The sequence below is a fragment of the Ovis aries genome, chromosome 1 (genome assembly GCF_016772045.2).
Source record: "Ovis aries strain OAR_USU_Benz2616 breed Rambouillet chromosome 1, ARS-UI_Ramb_v3.0, whole genome shotgun sequence".
Lineage (NCBI taxonomy): Eukaryota > Metazoa > Chordata > Mammalia > Artiodactyla > Bovidae > Ovis > Ovis aries.
The window spans coordinates 264687849-264712254 of record NC_056054.1 but is presented as its reverse complement, the minus strand read 5'-3'; the positions used below and the strand labels follow the sequence as shown (position 1 = coordinate 264712254).

General features: G+C 51.7%; 1 protein-coding gene across 9 annotated transcripts in view; it reads right to left on the bottom strand.

The window, feature by feature from the left end:
• The window catches only part of AGPAT3 (1-acylglycerol-3-phosphate O-acyltransferase 3), an 89126-nt gene that overhangs the window by 5114 nt on the left and 59606 nt on the right, over positions 1-24406 (bottom strand). For 8 of the 9 annotated variants that reach the window (XM_015092679.4, XM_015092678.4, XM_060406075.1 and 5 more), the window contains 6 exons: positions 13323-13549; positions 7515-7684; positions 6663-6824; positions 5778-5931; positions 5194-5296; positions 2494-2569 (listed from right to left, as the gene is read on the bottom strand). In XM_015092679.4, coding sequence (XP_014948165.1) covers positions 2494-2569; positions 5194-5296; positions 5778-5931; positions 6663-6824; positions 7515-7684; positions 13323-13500 — 843 coding nt within the window. In that variant the 5' untranslated portion in view covers positions 13501-13549. Of the gene's footprint in view, positions 1-2493; positions 2570-5193; positions 5297-5777; positions 5932-6662; positions 6825-7514; positions 7685-13322; positions 13550-22843; positions 24332-24406 lie in introns of those variants that run through there. The other variant, XM_042237602.1, reaches the window with a different exon arrangement.

Below are 24406 nucleotides of genomic sequence, written 5' to 3'. Positions count from 1 at the left end.
TCAGGACTGATTTCCTTTAGGATTGACTAGTTTGATCTCCTTTCAGTCCAAGGCACTCTTCAAGGGGTCTTCTGCAGCACCTCAACTCGAAAGTATCAGTTCTTCAGTGCCCGGCCTTCTTTATGGTCCAACTTTCACATCCTTACATGACTACTGGAAAAACTGTAGCTTTGACTATATGGACCTTTGTCGGCCAAGTGACGTCTCTGCATTGTCTAGGTTTTTCATTGCCTTCTTTTCAAGGAGCAAGCGTCTTTTAATTTCATGGCTGCAGTCACCATCTGCAGTGATTTGGGAGCCCAAGAAAATAAAGTCTGTCACTGCTTCCACTTTCCCGCCTTCTATATGCTATGAACTGATGAGACTAAATGCCATGATGTTAATTTTTTAAATGTTGAATTTCAAGCCAGCTTTTTCACTCTCCTCTTTCACTTTCTTCAAGAGGTTCTTTAGTCCCTTTTCACTTTCTGCCATGAGGGTGGTGGTATCTGCATATCTGGGTTGTTGATATTTCTCCCAGCAGTCTTGATTCCAGCTTCTAATTCTCTCTTCAGCTGTATCAAATCTTCTATCTAATCTGTTAACTAAGATTTTACTGTCAATTACTAGATTTCTCATGCCTGTATATCTTACTTGGTTTTTCCTCAAATCTGTTCCATTTTTGATCGGTCTTATTCTTTTGTTTTCAATCCCTTCTTCTTTTAAAAAAATATTTGTTAATTTTTATTTTTGGCTGTGCTGGGCCTTTGTTGTTGCACGCGGCCTTTCGCTGGTTGGGGTGAGTGGGGGCGACTCTGGTTGTGGTGTGCGGGCTTCTCATTGCAGTGGCTCCTCTTGTTGCAGAGCGTGGGCTCTAGGGTGCACAGGCTTCAGTCGTTGTGGCACATGAGCTCAGTAGCAGCACATGGAATCTTCTTGGACCACGGATTGAACTCATGACCCCTGCATTGGCAGGTGGATTCTTCCCCACTGGACCGCCAGGGAAGTCCTCAATCCCTTCCTTTTTGCTTAGTCATTTCAAGCAAGCTGACCTGAGTCTCTGCCTGGTGGTAGTTCCATAGCTGAAGTTTCGGGAGGGTTTAATTTTCTGTCTGCTTGTCGTGCTCGCGCGTGGCGGGTCCCGGTTACGAGCGCGTCTCCAGCAGAAGTCTCAGCAGCTGAGCCTGGAGTCGTGCTCGTCTAGCTTTATGTGTGCTTCTCTCAGGAACTCTGGAGAGATTCACCTGGAGCCACTTTTTTATGCTGATATTTTGATTTTGTTCTTGAACTATGTTGTTAGTATGACGTCAATCCCCCGCCTGTTTAAGGACAGTGCTGTGATTATGAATCACCAGGGAGATGTTTCAAGACTCAGAGGGGAAAGGTAAGCTTCAGAGTCACTCCCTGTGCTGGCAGGTTCATTTTCCAGGTTAGCCTCCATGAGGATGAAAGTCCAACAGGGTCCCAGCTTCATTAGGGTCTTCAGTTCTAACTTCCAGCCCCGAGTGAGGTCAAATCCATGTCTTTTGTTTCCATAAGACCACAGGGTGGGCAGACCAACAGACTCCGCAAGCTTCCACTCACAGCCTTCCCAGCTGACTCCCAGTCCCATGTCCTCTTTCGCTCCTGAGAGAGGTCCCTTACTCTTTTTTAGCACTTGTCAGTGCATTTAAAAGGTTGTGCATTTTATTTTTTAGTTTTAAAAGTTTGCTTAAATTCCTCTGAAGGTTTATGTTTCATACATTACTTGGTTGCCGCTGCACGTGGGCTCAGTCATGTCTGCCTCTCTGCGACACCAGGAACCCACCAGGCTCCTCTGTCCATGGGCTTCTCCAGGCAAGAAGACAGGAGTGGGCTGCATTTCCTACTCCGGGGGATCTTCCCGACCCAGGGGTGGAACCTGCGTCTCTCGCATTGGCAGGTGGACTCTCGGCCCTTGCACCACCTGGGAAGCTCCTGCTACTTGGTTAAAACCCTTATAAAAGGGTATGTGTTTTATACTAGAAGGGCTTTCTGATTATCTGAGCCTCTCTGTTGCTGAAGATGAGAACCTAGTGCCCTGTATGTTTGTGTGTATAAAACAAACCGAAGAGTCAGGGGTGAGACATGTCAGGGGAATGGAGGAGGGGCTGCGTGGGGTCACCAAGAAGGCTGTCCTATCATCTATAGTGTGTCTTTTACATATTAAATCATATGTAGACACACATATAATGCGTGTTGCACACCTATAATTTCTGTTACACACACAAAATGAAACAAATGTGGTATTATTGGCAATGGTTATACAAGCACTGTGATATCTAGTATACTTTTCTCTAGTTTGTTAATTTCTTGAAAGTTAGGAAAAATGAAAGGCGCAGAAAAGGATTGGAAAGAAGAATTTGAGAGTGGCACAGCATGCCTGTCTCTAGAGGCAGTCGGCGTGCTACCTGCCTGCCCTGTTAGCTGCCCCTTGGGAACCCCTGTGAGACCCCAGGGGTAGGGGTGGAGGTGGGGGGAGCTGGGCGCCTTTACCTTCTCCTGGTACAGTTTATGAAGCCACTGAGCTGCTTCCTTCTCATCCAGTGGAATCTCTTCCAGAGGAAATCTCCTGTTTCATTAAGAAGATTGAAAGCAAAGTGAATTACCAGATGATATCAAACTGAAACAGGGAAAAGTAACTTCTTGTGCATCAGGAACTTCTGTGAGACCCCTTTACCTTCTCCTGGTACAGTTTATGAAGTCCTGCCTTTTCTATTCAAAGTCCTGCCTTTTCTATTCAAATCTGACTCTCAATTTCTAAGAACACACAAACATCAAAGTAGCTTTCCCTCGAGCAGTGTCCCGTGCCTCGGAGGACTGTGGGGGATCATGAAGGGCCCCGGCAGGCGCCTCAAATGTCCAGGAGTGCTGAAGCATTGCACGGGGACACTTCAGGAGTGTCCCCATGGACAGGAGCAGTTAGCTCCACTGGGCAGGCTGACTGTTCATTAGCCTCAGCAGGAGGTTTGGTCTTGCAGTTCATCTTTGGATGTGATCATCGCTGAGAGTGTCTTTCATGAGGCAAAGAAAACTTCATCTTTCACAAATGAAATCTACTTGCCTGAAAAGCTAAAGAGAGTTTGAAAATTTAATCTCACCTAACAAACTGCTGACTTCAACTGGGACAGTGGCTTATGTGTAAACCGTATCACCAGCTGAATTACCAGCCCCAGGATGGGAGATGTCTACCTGTTAAGACCAGGATCTCTTTACAGGGCACTGCAATACCTCAGGATCGCCAGCAGGGGCCGCCGAGCGCACTTAACCAGCGGACCGCTGCTGGGCCTGACTCCCTATGTCGGAGGGCCCAGGGTGAGAGAAGAGACAGGAGAAATTTCCACAGCCAGAGGCAAATCTCCTATGTTGAAGGAATATCAACCTTTTTTTTTTTTTTCTCTAAAAGTTGAGAACTTTGTTTCTGGTGGGTTGTACTTATCCATTTTACCATATTCAAAATGAAAACAGGATTTTTACAAGCACACGCAATCAGACGTCTGAGCACACATCACACAGCCTCCAGGAGACTCCGCTGTGCACTCAAGAGGACAGAAGAAGACTGCTAGCCCCCTAGTAAACAAAACGGTTTAGCTCTGTGGACCCGGAAGGTGTGGGGCACTGCAGGAGTCCCCAGACCACACCGAGAGAGGTACCACTTGAAGGACTCATCACAGGCACCACCTCGGGACGGAAAGGAAGTCAGGAGAGGTTTGTCTGCAGAGAGGTGACTGCCCACAGCGTCAAACTCAACTGACTGTTCTCCCCTAATTGCACAGATACCACATACGGATTCTGTTGTGTGTCTGCTGTATGAAGCATGAAATATGTAAGAATTTTAAATGATGAGACAAATATGAATGCTATCTCCTCGAGTCGACTCAAGCCACTTTGAGGATGGTGGCCCCAACAGCCAGCATGGACACAGGAGAGCCTCAAGGCACCATCCCCATGGCCCTGGCCCTGCCTAATCACAAGTCCCTGGGGCATCTTCTTCAGTAGGGGATGGGAAAATGAAGCAAAACTCCACTGGGTCATGTGAACCTTGACTTATTTGATTACAGATATGTTCTGGACTCACTGGAATATTGCTTTTGCCCAAAACACCCAAATGGTACACAATACAAAGCAGTAAGTTGAAACTTTCCAAAATTCTAAGAATATATCTATTAAGATACTGAATACAGCCCCTCGTTTTCTGCAACAAAGGAGAAAAAGAGCAGATTACAGCACCAGTCCTCTCCCACTGGAGCTGAATGTCCACGCAGAGGGCAGTGCAGCTTGGGGGCAGGCGAGAGCACCAGCCTGGAGCTGGACCAGGTAGGTCCCCCCTCCACCAGCTGCTTTTCCACCTGCCGGCTCTGACCATGGGCATCTGGGATGCCCAGAGCCCCTTACTACCCAGGGGCTAGACCAAGATCTGCCTCAAGGGCTCCCTGAGGAGGACGGGGACCTGCAGGGCCCCGGAAAAATCACCAACCCCTGGCGGCTACTACTGTGTCTCCACCACCACCCCCCGCCAGACTTTGTGGGTGTTTGTCTTTTCTTCCTGAGGCAGAGAAATGTGGAGGTCAGAGTGTGGCTGTGAGACAGGAAGACCTTGCATACAACTCTAGTCCCCGGCCTTGGTCTTTTGTTACAGACATGGATCCCACCATCCCAAGCAGCCCTGTGTTACCCAGCTTGATGTGCCCCCGTATTGACTGCCTCTAACCCAAGGGGGTTCAGGCTGGCTAGGATAGAGCCTGCCAACTCAGCGAGGACACGGCCTTGACCCCACCATCACTCCCAGGTGGTCTAGATGGCCGTACACCATGAAAAGGGGACCACATGCGCATGCCGCTGAGGATGGGACAGCTCGTCCTTCTCCTGCCTATGAAAAGTCTACTCACTGCCCAAGGTTTAGCTCTCTAAAGCCTCTTCCCAAAAGCCTCTGCTCCCTCCAAGGGGAGGGATCACGCCTCCCTTGGAGCTTCTGGAACCTTCTGCCTGTACCTCACGCAGCCTCCTTTGCTCTGTACGGGCCCCACCATGCGCGGGTCCTAGAGGGTGGAATGCCCCAGCACCTCCACGTGGGGGCATCCGGGAGAGGGGAGGAGCCGCGCAGAAGGTGCACGCTGGCTTGGTCCCGGCCCCGCCCCATCGGCCCCGCCCCCGCCAGCCCCGGCCCCGCCCCCGCCAGCGCCGGCAGTAGCTGACCTGACACACATGTCCGCCTCGTACTTCTTCCCATACAGGATCCCCAGCAGAGACGGGTTCTTGTTTCCTCGGAAATTCAGCGTGACGTCGTACACAGCTGTGACTGCAGGGAGGGCGCAGAGGGTGACAGGTGACATCCGGCAGCTTGGCCCACCGTGGCTCTCCACCTGGATGCCCGTTGTGAGGGTTCCCATCTCTCACTGGGGCGTTTAGTTGAGTCACTTGTGTTTAAAGCTACTGTCTGGCTGTTTCCTATCCATCCTGTGCTTTGTCCCTTTCTTTGATTTTGCCATCCTTTTGGATTAATTGGATATATATTTTTTCCTTTATAAGGTTTTCAGGTATATACTTTTTTAAAATTATCACTTTAGTTGTTTTCCATTAACTAGTATTTTATCACCTCAAAAAAAAACCCACGAGAATCTTACAACATGTAAATCCACAAACTCAGATCTCCTTTTCATGCCACTGGCATTCTGTATTTTACACAGAACTCACTGATTTGGTTTCTGGCAAATCACTGATTTCATTTCTCACTTGGCTGGGAGTCTGGGCTGGTGGTGGTCAGGGCAGGCAGCTCTTACCTGTCCCGCGGAGGCACTGGACCGCGGTGGTGAAGCCTTTGGTCCGAGGCAGCAGGTGGTACTTGAGGACGGGCAGCCCCTTGGAAGCGGCCACCTCCATGCTGACGCGGTGCTTCTTCTCCGTGAAGCGTGTGCCCTCACAGTACAGGAGGAACTAGGTCGTGGTGGGGGACAGAGGCCAGTTAGAGATGCTGCGGTCACATCTGTACACAGATGGTGGCAGCACTGCGCCTACTCCCAGGGAGTGAAAAGACACTTCCTGGAGAAGTGAGACTCGCTGTCCCTGGGCGCCAGCCTCCGGGTGGCTTGTGGAAAACAAAATCTTCCATCCCTCTGCCTCAATGTGAGTTACAGACACCAAATACATAAACAGCCGGTTCATAAATAATTGCCGTCAGAGACCAGAAAGAAGAATCAGAAAGAACTGATTTCAAACTGATTGATACCGATCATTTCAGATGGCTGTTCGTCAAACTCCAACCAAGGGGTCAGAAAGGACCCACCAGGCCCTGCTCTGCCCTTGAAGGGTGGCTGCTTTAAGTGCAGTGCAAACCTTCTAGGAATTGAAGTCCACGTTGACCCACAGGACTGTGGGTCACAGGGCTTGTCCTGACAGCTGGCGCCACAGAACAGCCTGGGTGCCTGGGCAGACTCTCCGCTAACACTCCAGGGGTGCTCCCAACTCAGCCCAGCAGGATCTCCTCTGTGTGGGCCCAGATGGAAGCAGGTGGCTTAGAGGGGCTCCCAAGCCCGCAGGTGCATGGGGCGGGGCCGTGGCCCTGGGGCTCAGAGGCTCTTGTTGGCTTTACAACTAATAACCTGGGCTGCATTCCTGATGCCCAAGGTAACACAGCTTGTGTGGCCTTGCCCCGCTGTCTCACTCACCCACATGTATTCGGGGTAGTTGGCCAAGGACTTCAGGCCTTTGATGACGGTGTCCCGGTCTTCCTCCCACTTCCGTTTGCAGAACACAATCTCCAGAAAGTACCACGTCCAGCCAATGAGGGGCACATAGAGCAGTTCCCTTTTCGCCAGGACTTTGGAACTCTGGAGGGAGGGGGAGCAGCTGGTGCATCATGGCCACGAAGTCCCCACGGGCAGCACCCTGCAGGCAGCCCTCAGCACTGGCTGTCATCGGGAGACACTGACACTAAGCATGATGCCACTGGGATGGGCAGGGCCCCAGAGTGCAGGTGCCGCTGGATGAGAATCCATGGGCAGATCTGCCTGATGCTGGCAGGCGGGTGCGTGGGCAGGAGGGGGGCCTAGAGGCTGCCCAATGCTGGCAAGCGGGTGCGTGGGCAGGAGGGGAGCCTAGAGGGTGCCCGATGCTGGCAGGCGGGTGCATGGGCAGGAGGGGAGCCTAGAGGGTATACTGGGTCTTCAGGGCTGCTCTGGCTGCCAGGCTGGGGGCTTGCTGAGGATGATGCCAGGGCCACCACCCACTGGGCTTCCCTGCAGGGGACCCCTCAGCCTTTCTCATTTGAGGCAGCTGAGCCAACGAGGAAGGATTGCAAAGGAAATCTCAGGAGGGAGCCCTGGGGCAGCCTGCAGTCCCAGAACCCATGTGGTCAGCCATGCTCACACGCCTAACTCAGAGGGACCAGGGGCTAAACACAGAGCAAATGAAAACTCAGAGCCCTCGAGACTTCAGACCCCCCAGGGAGCCATGCCAGCCCCTCCTTGGGACCCCATGTCGCTCACCCCACACCCTCCTGGGACCCCTACGTTGCTCACCCCCAGCACACCGAAGCGCTCGCACATGGTCCACCCACAGAGGAAGTCGATTTCAAAGTTGTGGTTGAGGATGATGACTGCGTGCTCCTTTCCAAAGCTGTCCACCGTGGCCTGGTCGGTGAACAGGGTGCACTCCGTGCACGACCACCACTCCAGGAGCATGACCAGCTCTGTGGACACAACGCTGGACGTTGGCCAGGTGCAGACTGCCACGCTCCGGCCAGCCCTCCCTCCCTGCTCCCCGACGTGGGCGGGGCTTGCACAGTATCACCCAGATTGGGATTTTCTGCTGGAAATGAGTTTTGATGGTTTGTGTGTAATAAGTTAAGTTTTCTAAACCTATAATTATCTCTCTAAGCAAAAGTCAGGGGAGAAGTCAAATGGAAGCAGAAAAAATGGGGGATTTCCCTGGCGGTCTAGTGGTTAGAAATCCACCTTGCAATGCAGAGGACATGCTCCTGGCACACAGCAACTAGAGGACGCCCGTGTGCCACAGCGAGGACCCAGAGCAGCCAAAAAAAAAAAAAAAAAAAAAAAACACCACAGAAGAAATGGAAGAGGAAACCCATTTTAGGTGGATTTTTTTTTTTTGTAGTCAACATATCTAAAGGACTTAATTTGAAATATATATTTTAAAAAATCAGATCTTCACTTTTCTTAAAAATCAAATAACCCATTGGATGAGATGGTGAACAAGACATTCACTTATTAAGAGAATACAGCACCATAATTATATTATTATTATTTCATTACAAGGTATTGAATACCAACTGTATACCAGGCACTCTGCCTATAAATGACATCAGATTCTAGCAGACAACTTGAGTTATTGTTATTATTATTCCCAAAGCTCAGAGAAAAAGTGGTGGAGTTCCAATCTCAGCCCCCCAAAACTAAGTCCGGGGCTTTGTGGAAAGTTTCAGAGGAAGCTCCAAAATATAGAAGTAAGTGAATAACACCAGAGTCCCCCTCTGGGGGGTCTTTGGTTGAGATGTATTAAGCACTATTACTCTTATCCACGCTACTCTTTACAAAGGGTTGAGGTGGACACCTGTATCATCATGTACAACTATGGTCTTCACATGTGCTCTGGACCCATGGGGCAGCACACATTCTGTCCCCAGATGAGGCGGCTGGGGAGGCAGTGGGCACCCAGCCAGGCAGTGTCACACCCACCAAGGCCAGGCATCCTAAGAAGGGTGGCCTCAGACCATGAAGTGTAGCTCCCAGGCTCAGGATGGATTTCAGAGGGCCTGTCCTTTCCATGCTGGACACCAACCCATCGGTTTTCAGAGAGGACCAGCCCTGGGAAGGCTGAAGAGGCAGGACTGCCCAGCACTGCGACAGTGGGCTCCCAGCCTGCTTCCCCTGTTGGCAGGAGACAACTGTGGCTTCCTCAGAGGCTGCCAGGGGGCAGGATGGGACTTGGCACGGGGGGGTGGCTTCTCCTTCCCAATGAAGGTCCCCACCAGCCCAGGCAGAAGTGGGGAGACACACAGCTCCCCCCATGTACTGGGGTCTCAAATTCCTCTTTTACATGAGGTGGGACTGGATGGAAGGCCAGTTCTGAGACGACACCTGCACACTCTCAAACCATGGAGAGGAAGGGCCATGAAGGGGTCAGCTTCAGGACACACTCGCCATAAGCTCCATCAAGGGACCAGGGCCCTGAGGAGATGGAGGCCCACCAACAGGGGCAAACTATGCCCCTGGGATAGCCTGGCCACTTCCATCCAACATTCAAGTTGTGAATAAAGGAATAGAAAGACAAGAGGTCCTCAACAGACATTGTTCAAGGGTGATTTATAGATGGCCAACATGAGAAGGTGCTTGGGATCTCTGGTCACCAGGAAAGTGCAGGCCAAAGCCACAGGCAGGCACTGCGTCACACTCATAGGATGGCTGTCATCCAATAGATGGACAACACATAGCATGTGCCAGCGAGGATCAGAGGCCCTGGGACGCCCAATGCTGCAGGTGGGGATGTAAACTAAACAGGGCAGCTGCATCTATGCTCCAAACAGAGTAACCAGATGACTCAGCAATTCCACCACCAGGGAGATGCCCAGTAGAAATGAGAACAGATGTTGGTGTAGAAACTTGAACATGGATGTTCGTGGCAGTGTTATTCACAAAGCCAGAGGGTGGAAACAGCCCAGAAGGGCGACAACTGATGAAGAAACGGGCAGTGCACGTCCATACAGGGCAGCATCGTTCAGCCGAAGTGGGAACATGGGCCTGACACACAGCAGGACACAGATGAACCCAGGAAACATGGAGCCCTGAGTGTGGGGAGTCAGACAACGCCCATGCAGTGCATGATTCCATCACGTGAACCACACAAAACAGGCAAAGCCATGCGGACAGGAAGTAGATCAGTGACTGTGGGGCTTGGTAGGGGAGAGATGGCAGGGGGTGGGGGGAACATGCGGAAAGCTTCTCCACACTCTAAGTGGGTGAATTTCACTTCCTTATTGCTATTTAAGAAAAAAGAGGCCCAAGGCTAGGCTGACCTGTCCCTCTGAAAGCACGGGTGGCTGCCGGGGACTTGCCAACGCCCCCCACTCACACCCCCTCCCCAAGTGGCGGGGCCCCAGGGCTGGGACAGACCCACGAGCAGCCTGGTGATGGCCTGCTCCTGCGCCTCCTCGGCTTCCTTCTGGGAAGCCTCCATGTGTCAGCTGGTCAAGGAAGAGCCGGTGGCTGAGGCTGCTGCCTCTAGAGCAGTTTGCTTGGGAATGAGGAGACGTCCTTCCTTATCACAGTAAGGACATTCAACCTGAGGCCTCCCTCTGCGCAGATACCCAAGTGCACAGTGCGGTCCTGTTAACTGTGGGCTCCAGGCCCTAAGCGGGCTCTAGAACTCACTCCTCTTGGGTAACAGACACTTCCCACCCATCTGACCGCAGCTCACCACTGCTCCTCCCCCAGCCCCGGCCACCACCGTTCTCTGCTCCACTTCCCTGAGCCTGGCCATGTGGATCCCTCAAAGGAGGATCAGGCAGTGTTGGCCCTTCTGAGACTGCCTGGTTTCCCTCCGTGTCATCCCCTCCAGGTTCATCCATATTGTCACAAACAGCAGGATTTCCTTCCTCTTGAGTAGTACTCCATTGTCCATATGGACGGCATTTTGCTTGTCCGTTGGTCTGTTGATGGACATGGATGCCATCTCTACATCCTGGCTATTGTGAACAAGCCACGGTGAGTGCACACTCTCACCTGGCGGCGCTCAGGACCCGGGCCTTTCTGGCCAGAACAAGAGGTCTGGCCCACTCAGGGGCCGCGAGGAGGAACCAGCTTTTAGACAGACAGACACAAGCAGCCCTCTGCAGATGCTCCAAGCCCCCTGGAGAGTGGGTCTAGCAGAGCCACCTGTGGGAAGGCGGTGTGTTGAGGAGGCTCTGTCCCACCAATGGCCAGCATGGCCTGAGGGTGGCTTGGCCTGTTTCGAGATATATCATCTCCCCGTGGATGGCAGGTGACTACATGTGCAGACAGGACTGACGGCATGATTCTTCTGCTCATGGTCAAGTTGGACAATTTTTTATTTTCAGCTGTGCCATGGGGCTTAAAAAATCTATTTCCTTGACCAAGGATTGAACCTGGGGCATAGTAGTTAAAGCGCTGAGTCCTTACCACTGAATTTTCCCTTCAGGAAAATTCTCAGCCACCATCTTCTCCAACAGTGCTTCTCCTTATTCACTCCTCAGGGACAGGAGTCCAACACCTGTTTCATAAACCTGCATGCTCTCCTTACCTCCTTTAGCTCCTGTTTCATATTCTTCACCTTGTCATTCTACTGCAGGCTGTGAGCTCTTCATATTATTGTCCAGTTCACCCACTTGCTCACTAGCTGTGTCTAATCTGATGTAAGATTCACTAAGTTTTTTTCTTAAAAAAATTATTATAATTACAATTTTCATGCTAGAAGTGCTCCTTGGTTCTTCTTCAAATCTGGGGTCTTTGGGTAGTCTTTTGTCTAAATCTTCCGTTGTATATTTATTGTCTTGAGTTCATATATGACTTGTTTCAATCTATGTGATTCTACTGAATTAGAGACTAATTCAGGCCAAAAGCACATTTCTGTTTGCCTCTGTTGACCCCATGGGCACTGCCAGTCTGCTCATTTCAGCAAATTTTAAGGTCCTGGCTGAGACCCAGCCCGTCTCTTGGAGCTGCCAAGGTGGGGCCCTGGGAAGCAGTGCTGATACTCCATCTTAGTATCCTCTTCTGCGGAGAGGCGGGGGTGTGGCTGAGGGATTTCCTTTATTTACAGCCTTAAAAAAGCCAGCTTTACTCAGAGTCTGGCTGTGCAGAAGTGCTTTGACTTCAGAATGCTATTGTCAGTGGAGGCTGTGACTTTCACAAGTCAGCATTTGCCCTGCAGGCGTGTACCCATCTGCCCTGGCGACGCTGGTATGTGCTCTGCGTGGTAGTATTTCTAATTCTCCTTCTCACACACAGGAAGGCGGCCTTTTATTTTGGAAAAAAGCAGCTGGGAACTGAAACCTTCGCCTGTTTGTGGCTGGAAGCATGGGTGGGGCTGCTGTGCCCTGGTTGGGGCATGCACACCTGGACTTGGACACCTCACTGCCTGCTCAGCTGCCCTCCTACACTAGGGAGGGGGAGGTCTTGGGGCAAGTGCACAGACTCACCACTTCCCATAGGGCATAAAATGGGTACTACCTGCTCTTCATTGTAAAAGAAAGGTGTTCTTATGCTAAGTAAATTGCACACAGTATGGAAAAAGCAGCGAGTCCCTCCCACCCCCACTCCCGGGACAGCCACATTTTCTGTTCTGACTTCCACACTTTCTAAGGAGGGACAGCTACACGCCAGTGCAGACATATCACATATCACATATCACAGTAAATCATGGTAGCACCTCTATACTTTGTTTTTTTAGCTTCTGTTTTCACCTAAAAATGTATCTTGAACTTGGTTCTCTATACCAAGAAAGAGAGATCCCCTGCTGGTCTTAGAGGCCGTGTGGGCCTCCATCCGGTGGATACACCACAGTTACTGGGCATTTTGGCTGCTCATTTTTATATTAGTTAATATAAAACTGGCAAAATGAATATATCTGTGCATATACATACTTTTATAGATATCTTTCTAGGTTACATTCTTATTTGGTGGAATAATTGGGTCAAAAAATAGAGCTGTTTAAGTTGCTGATTGTTACGGGTCCAAAGAAGTGCCTGGGAACCCCAACCCGCAGTGCGTTCCCTCGCCAGCGGCGGGTCATCACCGAGCTTCCTAGTCTCTGACAGCTGAGGGTGACTCCACACACAAATGCACGCACATCACCAGTGCACACAGGTAACACCTGCGCATGCCTGAACATTTAGTTAAGAGACAGGCAGGTCCAGAGAGAGATGCTGAAGTATTATTTGCACGTGATAACAGGCCACTCGAGGGGAGTGCTCTAGGGCTGGGGTTTGGAGGCCTGTGACTGGCCGCGTGCTGGCAGGCGTCGGGCATAGTAGCGGTGCGCTTACACGGTGCTTATTTTCAGGTGTCCAGGGTACTGTGTGAGACCACATGGAGCCACCGTCTCTGTGGGTCCAGAGGCTCGGGTACTGGGACATCGCATGGTTCAGCCCAGTGAAGGGCTCAGGCTGAGCACCCCCTACATTCCTCACGGCCAGGAGAGGCCCCCTAGTTCCCCACTGCGGAGCCCACGGCCATCTTGTCTCATCGTCACAAGCACTAACCCCCACGGGCCCCTGCGCCGGCTTGTTTGTGGCTGTCCTTGTCCCAGACCCACCCCCGCGCCGTGCCATGCCCAGCGCAGGCAGTACTCACGGCTCCAGAGCGAGTAGGCGAGGCGGCAGTTCAGCCGGCGGTACAGCTGCTTGTTGACGGGCCAGAGGACCAGCGTGCAGAGCTGGATGGAGTTGATGACCAGCCCGCTCACCACGAAGACAAAGCCGATGAGGAGGTGCACGACGAACTGGGTCTTCAGGAAGGCGAGCAGGCCCATGGCCACAGCTCAGTAGCGAGTGCAGGGTCCTTCACTGAGAATCGCCGTCCTGCAAAGAGAGGGCAGCGGTCAGGAGGGCGCAGGAACCCCAGGGTGAGGGGCAGCGAGTGGAGAAGGGGTCCACAGTGGTCCTGCCAGAGCCCAGATTCGTGGCTCCCACAGCACCCTCAGGCCCTTCCCTCCTGAGAGTGACGGATGGACGTGTGGGGCAGAGGGGGAGCTGATACATGGTGCACACAGGCACCACACACACCACATACACACACCCCCCAAGTGCACACACCACATACACACACACCCCAAGTGCACACACCCCATGTATACACGCACCAACACCAGGTACACATTCCACATACACACACACACACCACGTACACACACCACGTGCATACACGACGTACATACCATGCACATACCACATGCACACACACCACATACACACCATGTACACACACATCACATACACACCATACACACATGTATACACACACCAGGCACATACCACATACACACACCACGTATACACACACAATGCACACACACATGTATACACCCACACAGCACACACACATACCACACACCATGTACATACATACCATGCACACACACACACATGTACACACACACATACCAAATACACACACACCATGTCACATACATCACACACACACACACACCTCACACACATACCATGCACACAGCACATATACACACACCACATGTACATATACACATATGTACACACACAAACACCACATATACACACACCATGTACACACACACCACATACACACACCACACATACCAAATACACACACACCATGTCACATACATCACACACACACACACCTCACACACATACCATGCACACAGCACATATACACACACCACATGTACACACACCTACCATGTACATATACACATATGTACACACACAAACACCACATATACACACACCATGTACACACACACACCACATACACACCATGTATATACACACACCACATACACAAACACCATGCACACAAATACCATGTATACACCACATATACACACCACACACACACCAAATACACACATCACATACACACACCTCATACACATGACATGCACACACCATATACACATACCACATACACACACACCATGCACACACACTCATATATACAAGAAAGAAAAGACTAGAAAAATGCATACAAACATCAATAGCGATTGGCTTCCCAGGTGGCACTAGTGGGAAAGAACCCACCTGCCAACACAGGAGATGTAAGAGACACAGGTTCAATCCCTGGGTCGGGAACCCGCTCCAGTCACTCTTGTCTGGAGAACGTCACGGACAGAGAAGCCTGGCGGGCTACCGTCCATGAGGCCACAAAGAGCTGGACGCAGCTGAGACGGCTGAGTGCAGCGCAGCGCAGCATGCTATCTCTAGCTAAAGGCATGACGGGTAATTTTTCTTTTCTTGTTTTAGCATCTTATTTAAAAAATAAAAACTACACATGAAATCACTATAAAACATTGAACTAATGCCTTTTAACTCACAAGCTGCTGTGGACTTTTTTAGCTGAAAAGCCTTTGTTTTGGTCTAAGGCAGACAGGGTGACCCCCAGGGACCCAGTTAGCTTCTCCCTCCCTTCCCTTCAACACCAGTTTGGTTTCTTGGTTTCAAACGTGAAGCCAGAAGCTCACATTTTATGGCTGTACTTGTTCTGTGAGTGGCCATGAAATCCTGCTGTGGACAGAAACAACAGAGCTGGGCACAGGACAGCCTGGCAGCCGCTGGCCGCCGCTCCAGTCCTCCAGAGAGGTGCCCACACTCTGGGGTGAGGGTGGAGCAGGCTCGGGAAGCCTCCAGGGTGGGCCATGCCAGGCTCTCCAGGGCACAAGCGGCCCCAGTGCTGAATGGGAGACCAGGCCACATGACTCTAGTAGGTGCCCTCCGTCTGCCCTTGGGTGCCAAGTGGCTGCATGGGGGTATGGGGGGGTGAAGTCTGCGGCCATGTGCGGGACGCTAGGAGGACAAGGAAGGAGCTGAGGCCGGACACTGCCTTCTCCATCAATGCCCCCTTCCCCGTCAAAGCTCTCCCACTCCTGCGAGGACCTCTTGGCATTCAGGCACTGGATCAACCTTCCTTTTCTAAAGGTTCACAGAGAGAGGCTCACACGGTATCCATCTGTGGGCCCAGCCCGGCTGTCGTCCAGCCTCTGGTGGGAGCACCATCTCCAGTTTCTCCGCTCACCTGTGCACCTGCTCACGGCAGCAGGTGTGCAGTCTCTGGCCCCACACTTTCCCTACAAGCCTCTGCGTGGACACAGCCCTCTGCTCAGGAATCCATTTAACACCTGCCAGTCCCAGTCCAGCCCCTGAATCTCTGGTCAAGGACGGCCATCCACAGAGGCCCTATGAGCCACACCTTTTTCTTGGACCGGCTGCTGCAAGTGCGCACCCCCGTCTGGAATGGCTGCCCACCCCTGCCCAGGATTCCTGGTTGCCGTTGACTGTGCCCCCTGCTGCTGGCCACTGGCCTAGATTGTCAGTCTGTCCCCAGTGCCCGGATGTGGGCCAGACCTGTTCTAAGGAGCATTAGCAGTTGCAGTTCAGGCCCCCTACCTACCCACCCCCCATGAGAGCATACAGTGGCCACCATCTGTTTAGGCATCCCTGCCTCTAGCCCACCACCTCTGGGCCACCCGGGCCTGAATGCTTTAATAACACATCAGTCACAGATCTAACTTGGGGGCCCTTCAATGACAGTGGGCTTACCAGCCCTGCCCCCTGCAGAAGAAACCCTGCTGCCCATTCAGCTCACATCCTCCCCAGCTCCCCCCAAGGCCTACAGACCAGCAAGGGGGAAAGCATCAACTCAGCAGCCCCCAAGGGCACTGGCTTGTGCCTACCCCTTGAAAATATTTTCAAAACTATATAATATCACAACACTTCCCTGGTGATCCGGTGGTTAAGACTTCCTTCCAATGAAGGGGGTGCAGGTTCGATCCCTGATCAAGGAGTTAAGACCCCACATGACTCACGGTCGAAAAACCAAAACATAAGCCAGAAACAATGTTGAAACAAATTCAATAAAGACTTTAAAAATGCTCCACAGCAAAAATATTAAGAAAAAAAAATATATCACCAGACAAATTAGAAGTCAATTTCTACATTTTTAAACCCAAGTTTAAACATGCAAGGGGTATAAATTCTGGTATATTGTGAAGTTTCACTTTTTAAATATACAGATCTGGACTTCCCTGGTGGTCCAGTGGTTAAGAATCCTCCTGCCAATGCAGGGGACTCAGGATCGATCCCTGGTCCGGGAAGATCCTGCACGGCGTGGGGCAACTAAGCCCACAGGCCACAAATACTGTGCTCCACAACAAGAGAAGCCTGCACGAAGGGAAGCCTGCATACCGCAACTAGCGCGGAGGCCCTGCTCGCCGCAAGCCCACACGCAGCAACAAAGACCCAGCTCAGCTAGATGAATAAATAAACAAATACACTTAAAGGAAAGCCTAAATATATAGAACTTCCTTAACTTACAACAGGATTACATTTCAATAAACCCACCATAAGTTGAAAATATCATTAAGTTGCTGCTGCTGCTGCTGCTAAGTCACTTCAGTTGTGTCCGACTCTGTGCAACCCCACAGATGGCAGCCCACCAGGCTCCCCCGTCCCTGGGATTCTCCAGGCAAGAACACTGGAGTGGGCTGCCATTTCCTTCTCCAATGCATGAAAGTGAAAAGGGAAAGTGAAGTCACTTAGTCATGTCCGACTCTTAGCAATCCTGTGGACTGCAGCCTACCAGGCTCCCCCGTCCATGGATTTTCCAGGCAAGAGTACTGGAGTGGGTTGCCATTGCCTTCTCCATCACTAAGTTGAAATATGTTTAACACACCTAACTTCCCAAACATCACAGCTGAGCCCCACCCACCTCAACATTCGCCTACAGTGGGCCAAATCACCTGACACAAAGCCTATTTTATAGCAAAGTGCTGAATATTCCTTTTAATGTACTGAACACTGTACTAAAAGTAAAAAAACAGGACGGCATCTGGGTCCAGCACGGGTTGTTCACCCTCGTGATGGTGGGGCTGATGGGGCTGTGGCCACCACTGTCCAGCATCAGAGAGAGGACTTGACTGCACACCACCAGCCTGGGAGAAGGTTAAAATTCACAATCTGAAGTATGGTTTTCACCGAATGTGTATTGGAAAGTCCAAAAATCATGATCTGAATCACCATAAGTCAGGGACGTTTTTCTCTTAAGTGTAGACGGTGGGATCTAAATGCCGCCGTGACTTGATAGCCACCACCACCATCCATTTTCAAAATACAAAAACAGCAAGCTTTTCTTTAAAAGTCAAGAAATGCATTCCATTTTCTCCTTGATTTTGTATTTCCACTGTACCTCCTCTACAGAAGCTTATTAGAACATAATTTATTATGATTGAAAGTCTTCTACCAATCATTAACCTAACATTGTATAACAAAAATACATATGAATATTTAAACTTAATTTTTACATTTCATGTTTATGGGCTAAATTTAAAATTTTCTTCTGGAATATTTGATGAAAATACACTCTGAAACAGTTAAGCCTATGTCTCCTCAGAATCTGGGCATTTGACTGACTGTAAAATACCATGATCGTATCTGAGAAATTTAACCCCAACGTAAGCATATTGTCGAATATCCCATCTGTAGTCCAGTTTCACCCACTGTCCCCAAACAACCTGTGCCGCTTCTTTCCATCCAGGCCCTGGTTGAGGGGCGGCGTGGCGTTCAACCACACACTCCCCCTGTTCTCTGACCTAACACCTTCGCCCACCCGCTTGAGAGCCCAGGCCAGCGGTCCTGATGTCTACAGGACATCCCGCTACCGGATGTCTGGCTCTTCTCTCGTGACTGATTCAGGTCCAGAGTGTCGTTGCGGGCTTCTGGCTGCACCTGCTGGCACACTGCACCTTGTCCCGTCCCTGCCACCACGTGGTAAAGCTGGGGCCACTAGGAGTCTGCAGGTAGAAGTTCAGCTTGCTGGGCTGAGCCCACCATCTGAGGGCAGATGCTGAGTTAATATCCATCTCCAACCGCCTCTGACTCCACAGTTTCAGTCAACACCTCCTCCTGCCTAGCTCTCATGTCATGGGCCCAGCTTGTTCTGATCCAGAACCGCCCCCCTGTAATGGATGCTGTAGGGACCACGCCTGCCTATGTGATGTACTTAGCCTAATGACACAAACGAGATGCTTCAAAACCACAGCAATGCACAGCTCTTTCACTGAGGCTGGTACGTGCTTTTAGAAAACACACAGTATGTCCTGGAATAAAAGAATGCATGTAAGGCAGAGCTCATGAGGCATAATAGGTATCCACTCATCCCCTAATGGCCCCAGAAAGAAAGAAAGTCAAGTCGCTCAGTTGTGTCTGACTCTTTTTGACCCCATAGACTGTAGCCTACCAGGCTCCTCCATCCACAGGATTTTCCAGGCAAGAGTATTGGAGTGGGGTGCCATTTCCTTCTGCAGCAGATCTTCCCGACCAAGGTAACCACTGTTATTTCATAACATTTTAAGATAAACAATAGTGGGAGGTGGGAGGGAGGTTCAAGAGAGAGGGGACATATGTATACCTCTGGCCAAGTCACACTGATGTATGGCAGAGACCAACACAACACTGTAAAGCAATTATCCTCCAGTTAAAAATAAAATATATTGGTACCTTTTCATTAATTCTCAGATGCTGTTGCTGAGCTGGAGAAGAAACCTGAGCCTAAGTCCTTCACTGGATAAGAGTTTAGATTGCTCCAGAAACCTGGCACCTGCACAGCCCAGTCCTGAAGGGTTTGTGGTCCCGTACAAGCTGCTGGGACCCCACTTTCTCAGGGCAGGGGAGGGGCTGCATTCATGCTTCCCAACGGGGAGACACAGGGTAGTATTGCCCCTCACTTGGGAGAAGAGGCGCAGAGCAGAGGTGGCCAGGTGGGGAGGGGGCGGGGCCAGGGGCTCAGCGGGGCTGCGCTCATGTGGTTCCAGGGCAGGTGAATCCCAGACGGACGCTGACCCTGGCCGCCCAGCAGCCGCCGGAGCTCTGATACAGCAGGGAGGGCTGGGAGCCAAACCAGTCTCTCCTCCTAGCCCCTGCCCCGCCCCAGGCCCCTGGCTTACAAGCAGGCACCTTGTGGTTCTGACACCACCCCTCCAGGGTTGTCCCACTATTTCTGAGCCTGGGGTTCCTGTGGCCACGTTGCTCGGGGCTCAGGGTGGTGAGGGTGAGAGCCAGAGCCAGGAGCACTGGGACCGGCTCACCACCATGCCCAGAAGGGCCCAGCCTGCTGACCACTGGCCAGCCCTGACCTCGGCACTCTCTTACGAGTGAACTGCATCCCCTCACAAGGCTGTGCTGGGGGCCTAACTGCCCCCAAGCACCCCAGCGAGTGGCTGTGTTTGGAAATATGGTCTCAACAAAGGCAGTCAAGTTAAGTGAGGTCACTAGGGTGGGTCCTAATCCAATCTGACCGGCATCCTTATAAGAAGGAGGACCACAAGAGGACATGGGGGAGGCAGCCTCCACACACAGCTTCTCCCTTCATAGTCTCCAACACCTGGGCCTTGGCCTTCCAGCCTCCAGGATGGGAGAGTTGATGACTGCTGTTTAAGCCCCTGGCCTGTGGTGTGTGTCATGGTCCCCCCAGCGGAGGAACACACCCATGACAAACATTCAGGCCTCATTCTCAGATCCTGCAATGCCCATGCCCTGCTGCCCAGGAGGCCCAGCCTCACCCTGCTCACACCCCCTGCACCAGCCTCAGGTACCACCAGATGCTCGTCAGGCTGGTATTGGTCCCTTTGTCTCTCTTCCTCATGAACTAGCCTTCAGATTTTCCTCCCAGGCACATCCCCCAGTCCCCCTCCCATCTTTACAACAAACCCTTCCCACAGAAACTGAAGTTGAAGTCCAGGGCCTGCTCTCTCCCACACCACCCAGACAGCTGCTCTGCTCTGTGCAGGGAGGTAAATGCCTCTCTGCATGTGGATGACCACTTTTCTACTCACACACAGGGCCCACGTCAGCCCTCCAGCCTCTGCCAATGCAATCTACTCAGACAGTTTGAAGAGCAGTGCCCAATAGGAAACTGCACCCCCAGCTTCAAACATCCAGTGCTGCCCCACGGGCAGGCATCTGGCTCTGTGTGGGGGCAAGAACTGGCCAGTGCTGGGGGCACCACTTCAGCTGCCCTGCTGCCCCATTCCTGAAAGCCACCCTGGACCAACTACCCCTCGGAGCTGCGGTCAAAGGCTGGCAGCCTCATCCTGCCCTGCTGGGGCAGTCTGTCCTGAGCAGGGCTGACCCTAAGCACAGTGGTTAGTAAAGGGAAAAGACAGTAAACACTCCAAAAGTGCCTTATTTTTGTGGTTCTAGATAGGAAGTCTGGATTACAGGATTAAAAAGAGCTGTTTAGTTGTATGCAATCCAAATTCAAAGCCCATGATGAAAGGGAACCAAGGCTGTTACCTTCCGTTCTCCCTTCTTTCTCTTCCTCTGTCCCATCCACTCACTTACCATCTACCCACTCCCTCACCCATCTATCCATTATCCATCCATTCACTCATCCCTTCACCCATCCATCCACCCATCCATCCACCCACCCAGTCATCCACCCATCCACCTATCCATCTATCCACCATCCATCCATCCATCCAACATCCATCTACCCATCCAGCCATCCACCCACCCATTCACCCATTCATCCACCTACTTATCCATCTACCAATCCATCCACCAACCACTCATCCATCCATCATCCATCCACCCATCCACTCATTCATCCATCCATCCACCCACTCATCCATCCACCCACCCATCTACCAATCCATCCACCCACCCACCCATCCACCCACCCATCTACCAATCCATCCACCCACCCACCCATCCACCCACCCATCCACCCACCCTGCCATCCATCCATCCATCCACCAACCCATCCCCTACCTTGCAATCCACCTACACACTCATCCATCCATCATCCATCCACCCATCCACCCATCTAGCCATCCACCCATCCACCCATCCATCCACCTACCCACTCTGTCATCCACCCGTCCATCTACCCGGCCATCCACCTACCCAGCCATCCATCATCCATCCACCCACCCACCTATCCATCCATTCATCCACCCTACCATCCACCCACCCATCCATCCATCCACCCACCCACCCATCCATCCATCCATCCATCCATCAATCCATCCACCTACCCAGCCATCAGCCTACCCACTCATCCACCCATCATCCACCCATCCATCCACCCACCCATCCATCCATCCACCCACCCACCCATCCATCCATCCATCCATCCATCCATCCATCAATCCATCCACCTACCCAGCCATCAGCCTACCCACTCATCCACCCATCATCCACCCATCCATCCATCTACCAAGCCATCCATCCATTCACCTGTCCATTGGTCCTACATTTGAGTGCCTATATGCACAGCAAGCAGAGCAGACCTGGTCTGCTATGAGGCTGCAGGGCAGAAAGGCCACGCTGGCTGACTGCATGGGGGGTGGGTTATGCTGGGGCAAGTCTTACATTTTTCTTTAGCATGTTGATAGTTCTGTTGTTTCCAGTCAGGAAATACTGGAAGGAAAAGTCTATGAACTGCACTGACTATTTGAAACAGAGGACAGTAGAGAGATACCATCTCAGATATTTTTAAGTTATCTTAAGATAATTTAGGTGGCAAATTTGCCAACTAATTTTATCTTAATTTGGCAAATAACCTCAGTGATTTACTGTTCTGAACACAACCAAAACCAAGAATAAACCCCATTGCTTTCTTTGCAGCTGGCCAGGGTACCAGGGAGGCAGAACCCTCACTCACAACAGACGCCTTAGCTCCTGGATGGGCTCCTCCTCACTCTCGCTTTTAACACAGCTCGGACACACAGGACTGGGTGGTCTCCTGGCCCACAGCCAAACCGAAGTGCCAGATGAGAAAAGGAGGGGCAGGGGGCACTGGGGGCAGGCATCCTGCTGGCGGCAGCACAAGGGCAAAGGCAAGCCCGCGACCTGAGACGGCACACCTCGGAGGGCGTCCGGTGCTGGGCCAGCTCGCAGACCCAGCGGACTCATGGTGACATCACAGATGAGAACACAGTGCAGCAACGGTTGTCCATGGTGACCTGGCCCTGGCGCCGGGGGCCGAGTTGCAGTCACCAGGGCACTGAAGGCAGCTGGGGATCAGAGGGGGCACTTCCACAAGCCCAGCAAAAATTTTAGATTAGTCCTAGTTTTGAGATTTAAGGGGGCTGGTTTCAGTTCTTGGGTAAATTCACTTACAGGGACCACCTTATGTTTCAGTAACGCTGAGAAAGTCGACGTATTTCGTTGCTAATAATCATCTGCTGCTGGTCCAACCCTCATCAGGATATGAAATCATCGACACCTAAGAACTGAAAAGGAGGAGTGAGACCAGCAGTGTCTGAAGGTGGAAGGGGTATGCTGTGTAGACTCGAGAGAACCCACTGTAACCAAAGTGTTGCTGGAACCAATAAGTGGTTACGGTCACGCTGAAAGGAATAAAACCAATACAATGCCAGAAATCAATGTTCTACTGATAATAGTGTTCAATAACCTGCTGTAACTGAAGTAATTAAGAGGCCTAGTACAGAAGTTTGTTTATTTCTGACTTAACAGATTTCAGGCCACTGGTCCCAGATGGTCATTTGGGACAATGGAGCAACCTAGGAAGCCATGCACTGAAGATGCAGCCTGGCAGCTCCAACCCTGTGGTCATCCAGGCCCAGGGAGCCTGGCAGCTCCTCCCCACAAGGTCATCTGGGGCCCAGGCACCCTGGCAGCTCCACCCCTCAAGGTCATCTGGGTCCCAGGCAGCCTGGCAGCTCTACCCCCTGGGGTCATCTGGGGTCCAGGGAGCCTGGCAGCTCCACCCCCTGTGATCATCCAGGGCCTAGGTAGCATGGCAGCTCCACCCCAGTGGTCATCTAGGGCTCAGGGAGCCTGGCAGCTCCACCCACTGTGGTCATCCAGGGCCTAGGTAGCCTGGCAGCTCCGCCCACTGTCGTCATCTGGGGCCCAGGCTGTTGGGAGCTCTGCCATCTTCAATGCATGCCTGTCTGGGCTGCTCTGTGGTTCCTCTCTAGCAGAAAGGAATAAAATTGGAATTCCAGTACCAGGGATTCCGTCTAAAGCAAGACGGGGTAGCAACAAGTGCTCAGTGACCAGAAAGACACAGAGCCCTGCTGTACGTCCAGGCTACCGGAGAGCATGGCTCAGTGGGCACACCTCCAGGTGAACACACAAAAACAGAAGACACAGTGGAGAAGGCCCTGGACCTTTGTGATAAAAAAAGATGAAAAAAAAAAAAAAAAGATGAAAATACCTACTCACAAACTTCAGAAGAAATAAACAGAGCTCATACGTATAAACCTTAGGACCAGAAAGGAGACGAAAGCAAAACTAAGCAAATGGGAAGACGCCATGCAGTAGGGGCAACGGTGCCCCTGTGCTCAAAGCCCAGTAAACCAGCACTGCTCCCCCATCAAGATGTAGGGGTCTGCTCCCTGGCCCCTGGAGCCTGGGCTGGCTGCAAGGCTCACCCCTAAGTAGAATGGGGTGACATCCCTTCAGAGGCCTTGCAGCTTCCCCTGCACCCTCCAGGCACTGGGGGAAGAGACTTCATCTAGCCAGCTGGAAGGTGGGCCCACAGGGAGCAAAGATGGACCCACGACCCCAGGCAGGCTGCCAGCTGACTGCAGCCACAAATGAGACCCCAGGTGAGACCAGCAGAAAACCACCCTGCTGGGCACAGCCCAAAGTGCTGGCCCACAGAATTGTGAGATAAGAAAATGGTGGTTGTTTCCAATCACGACTTTTTGAGGT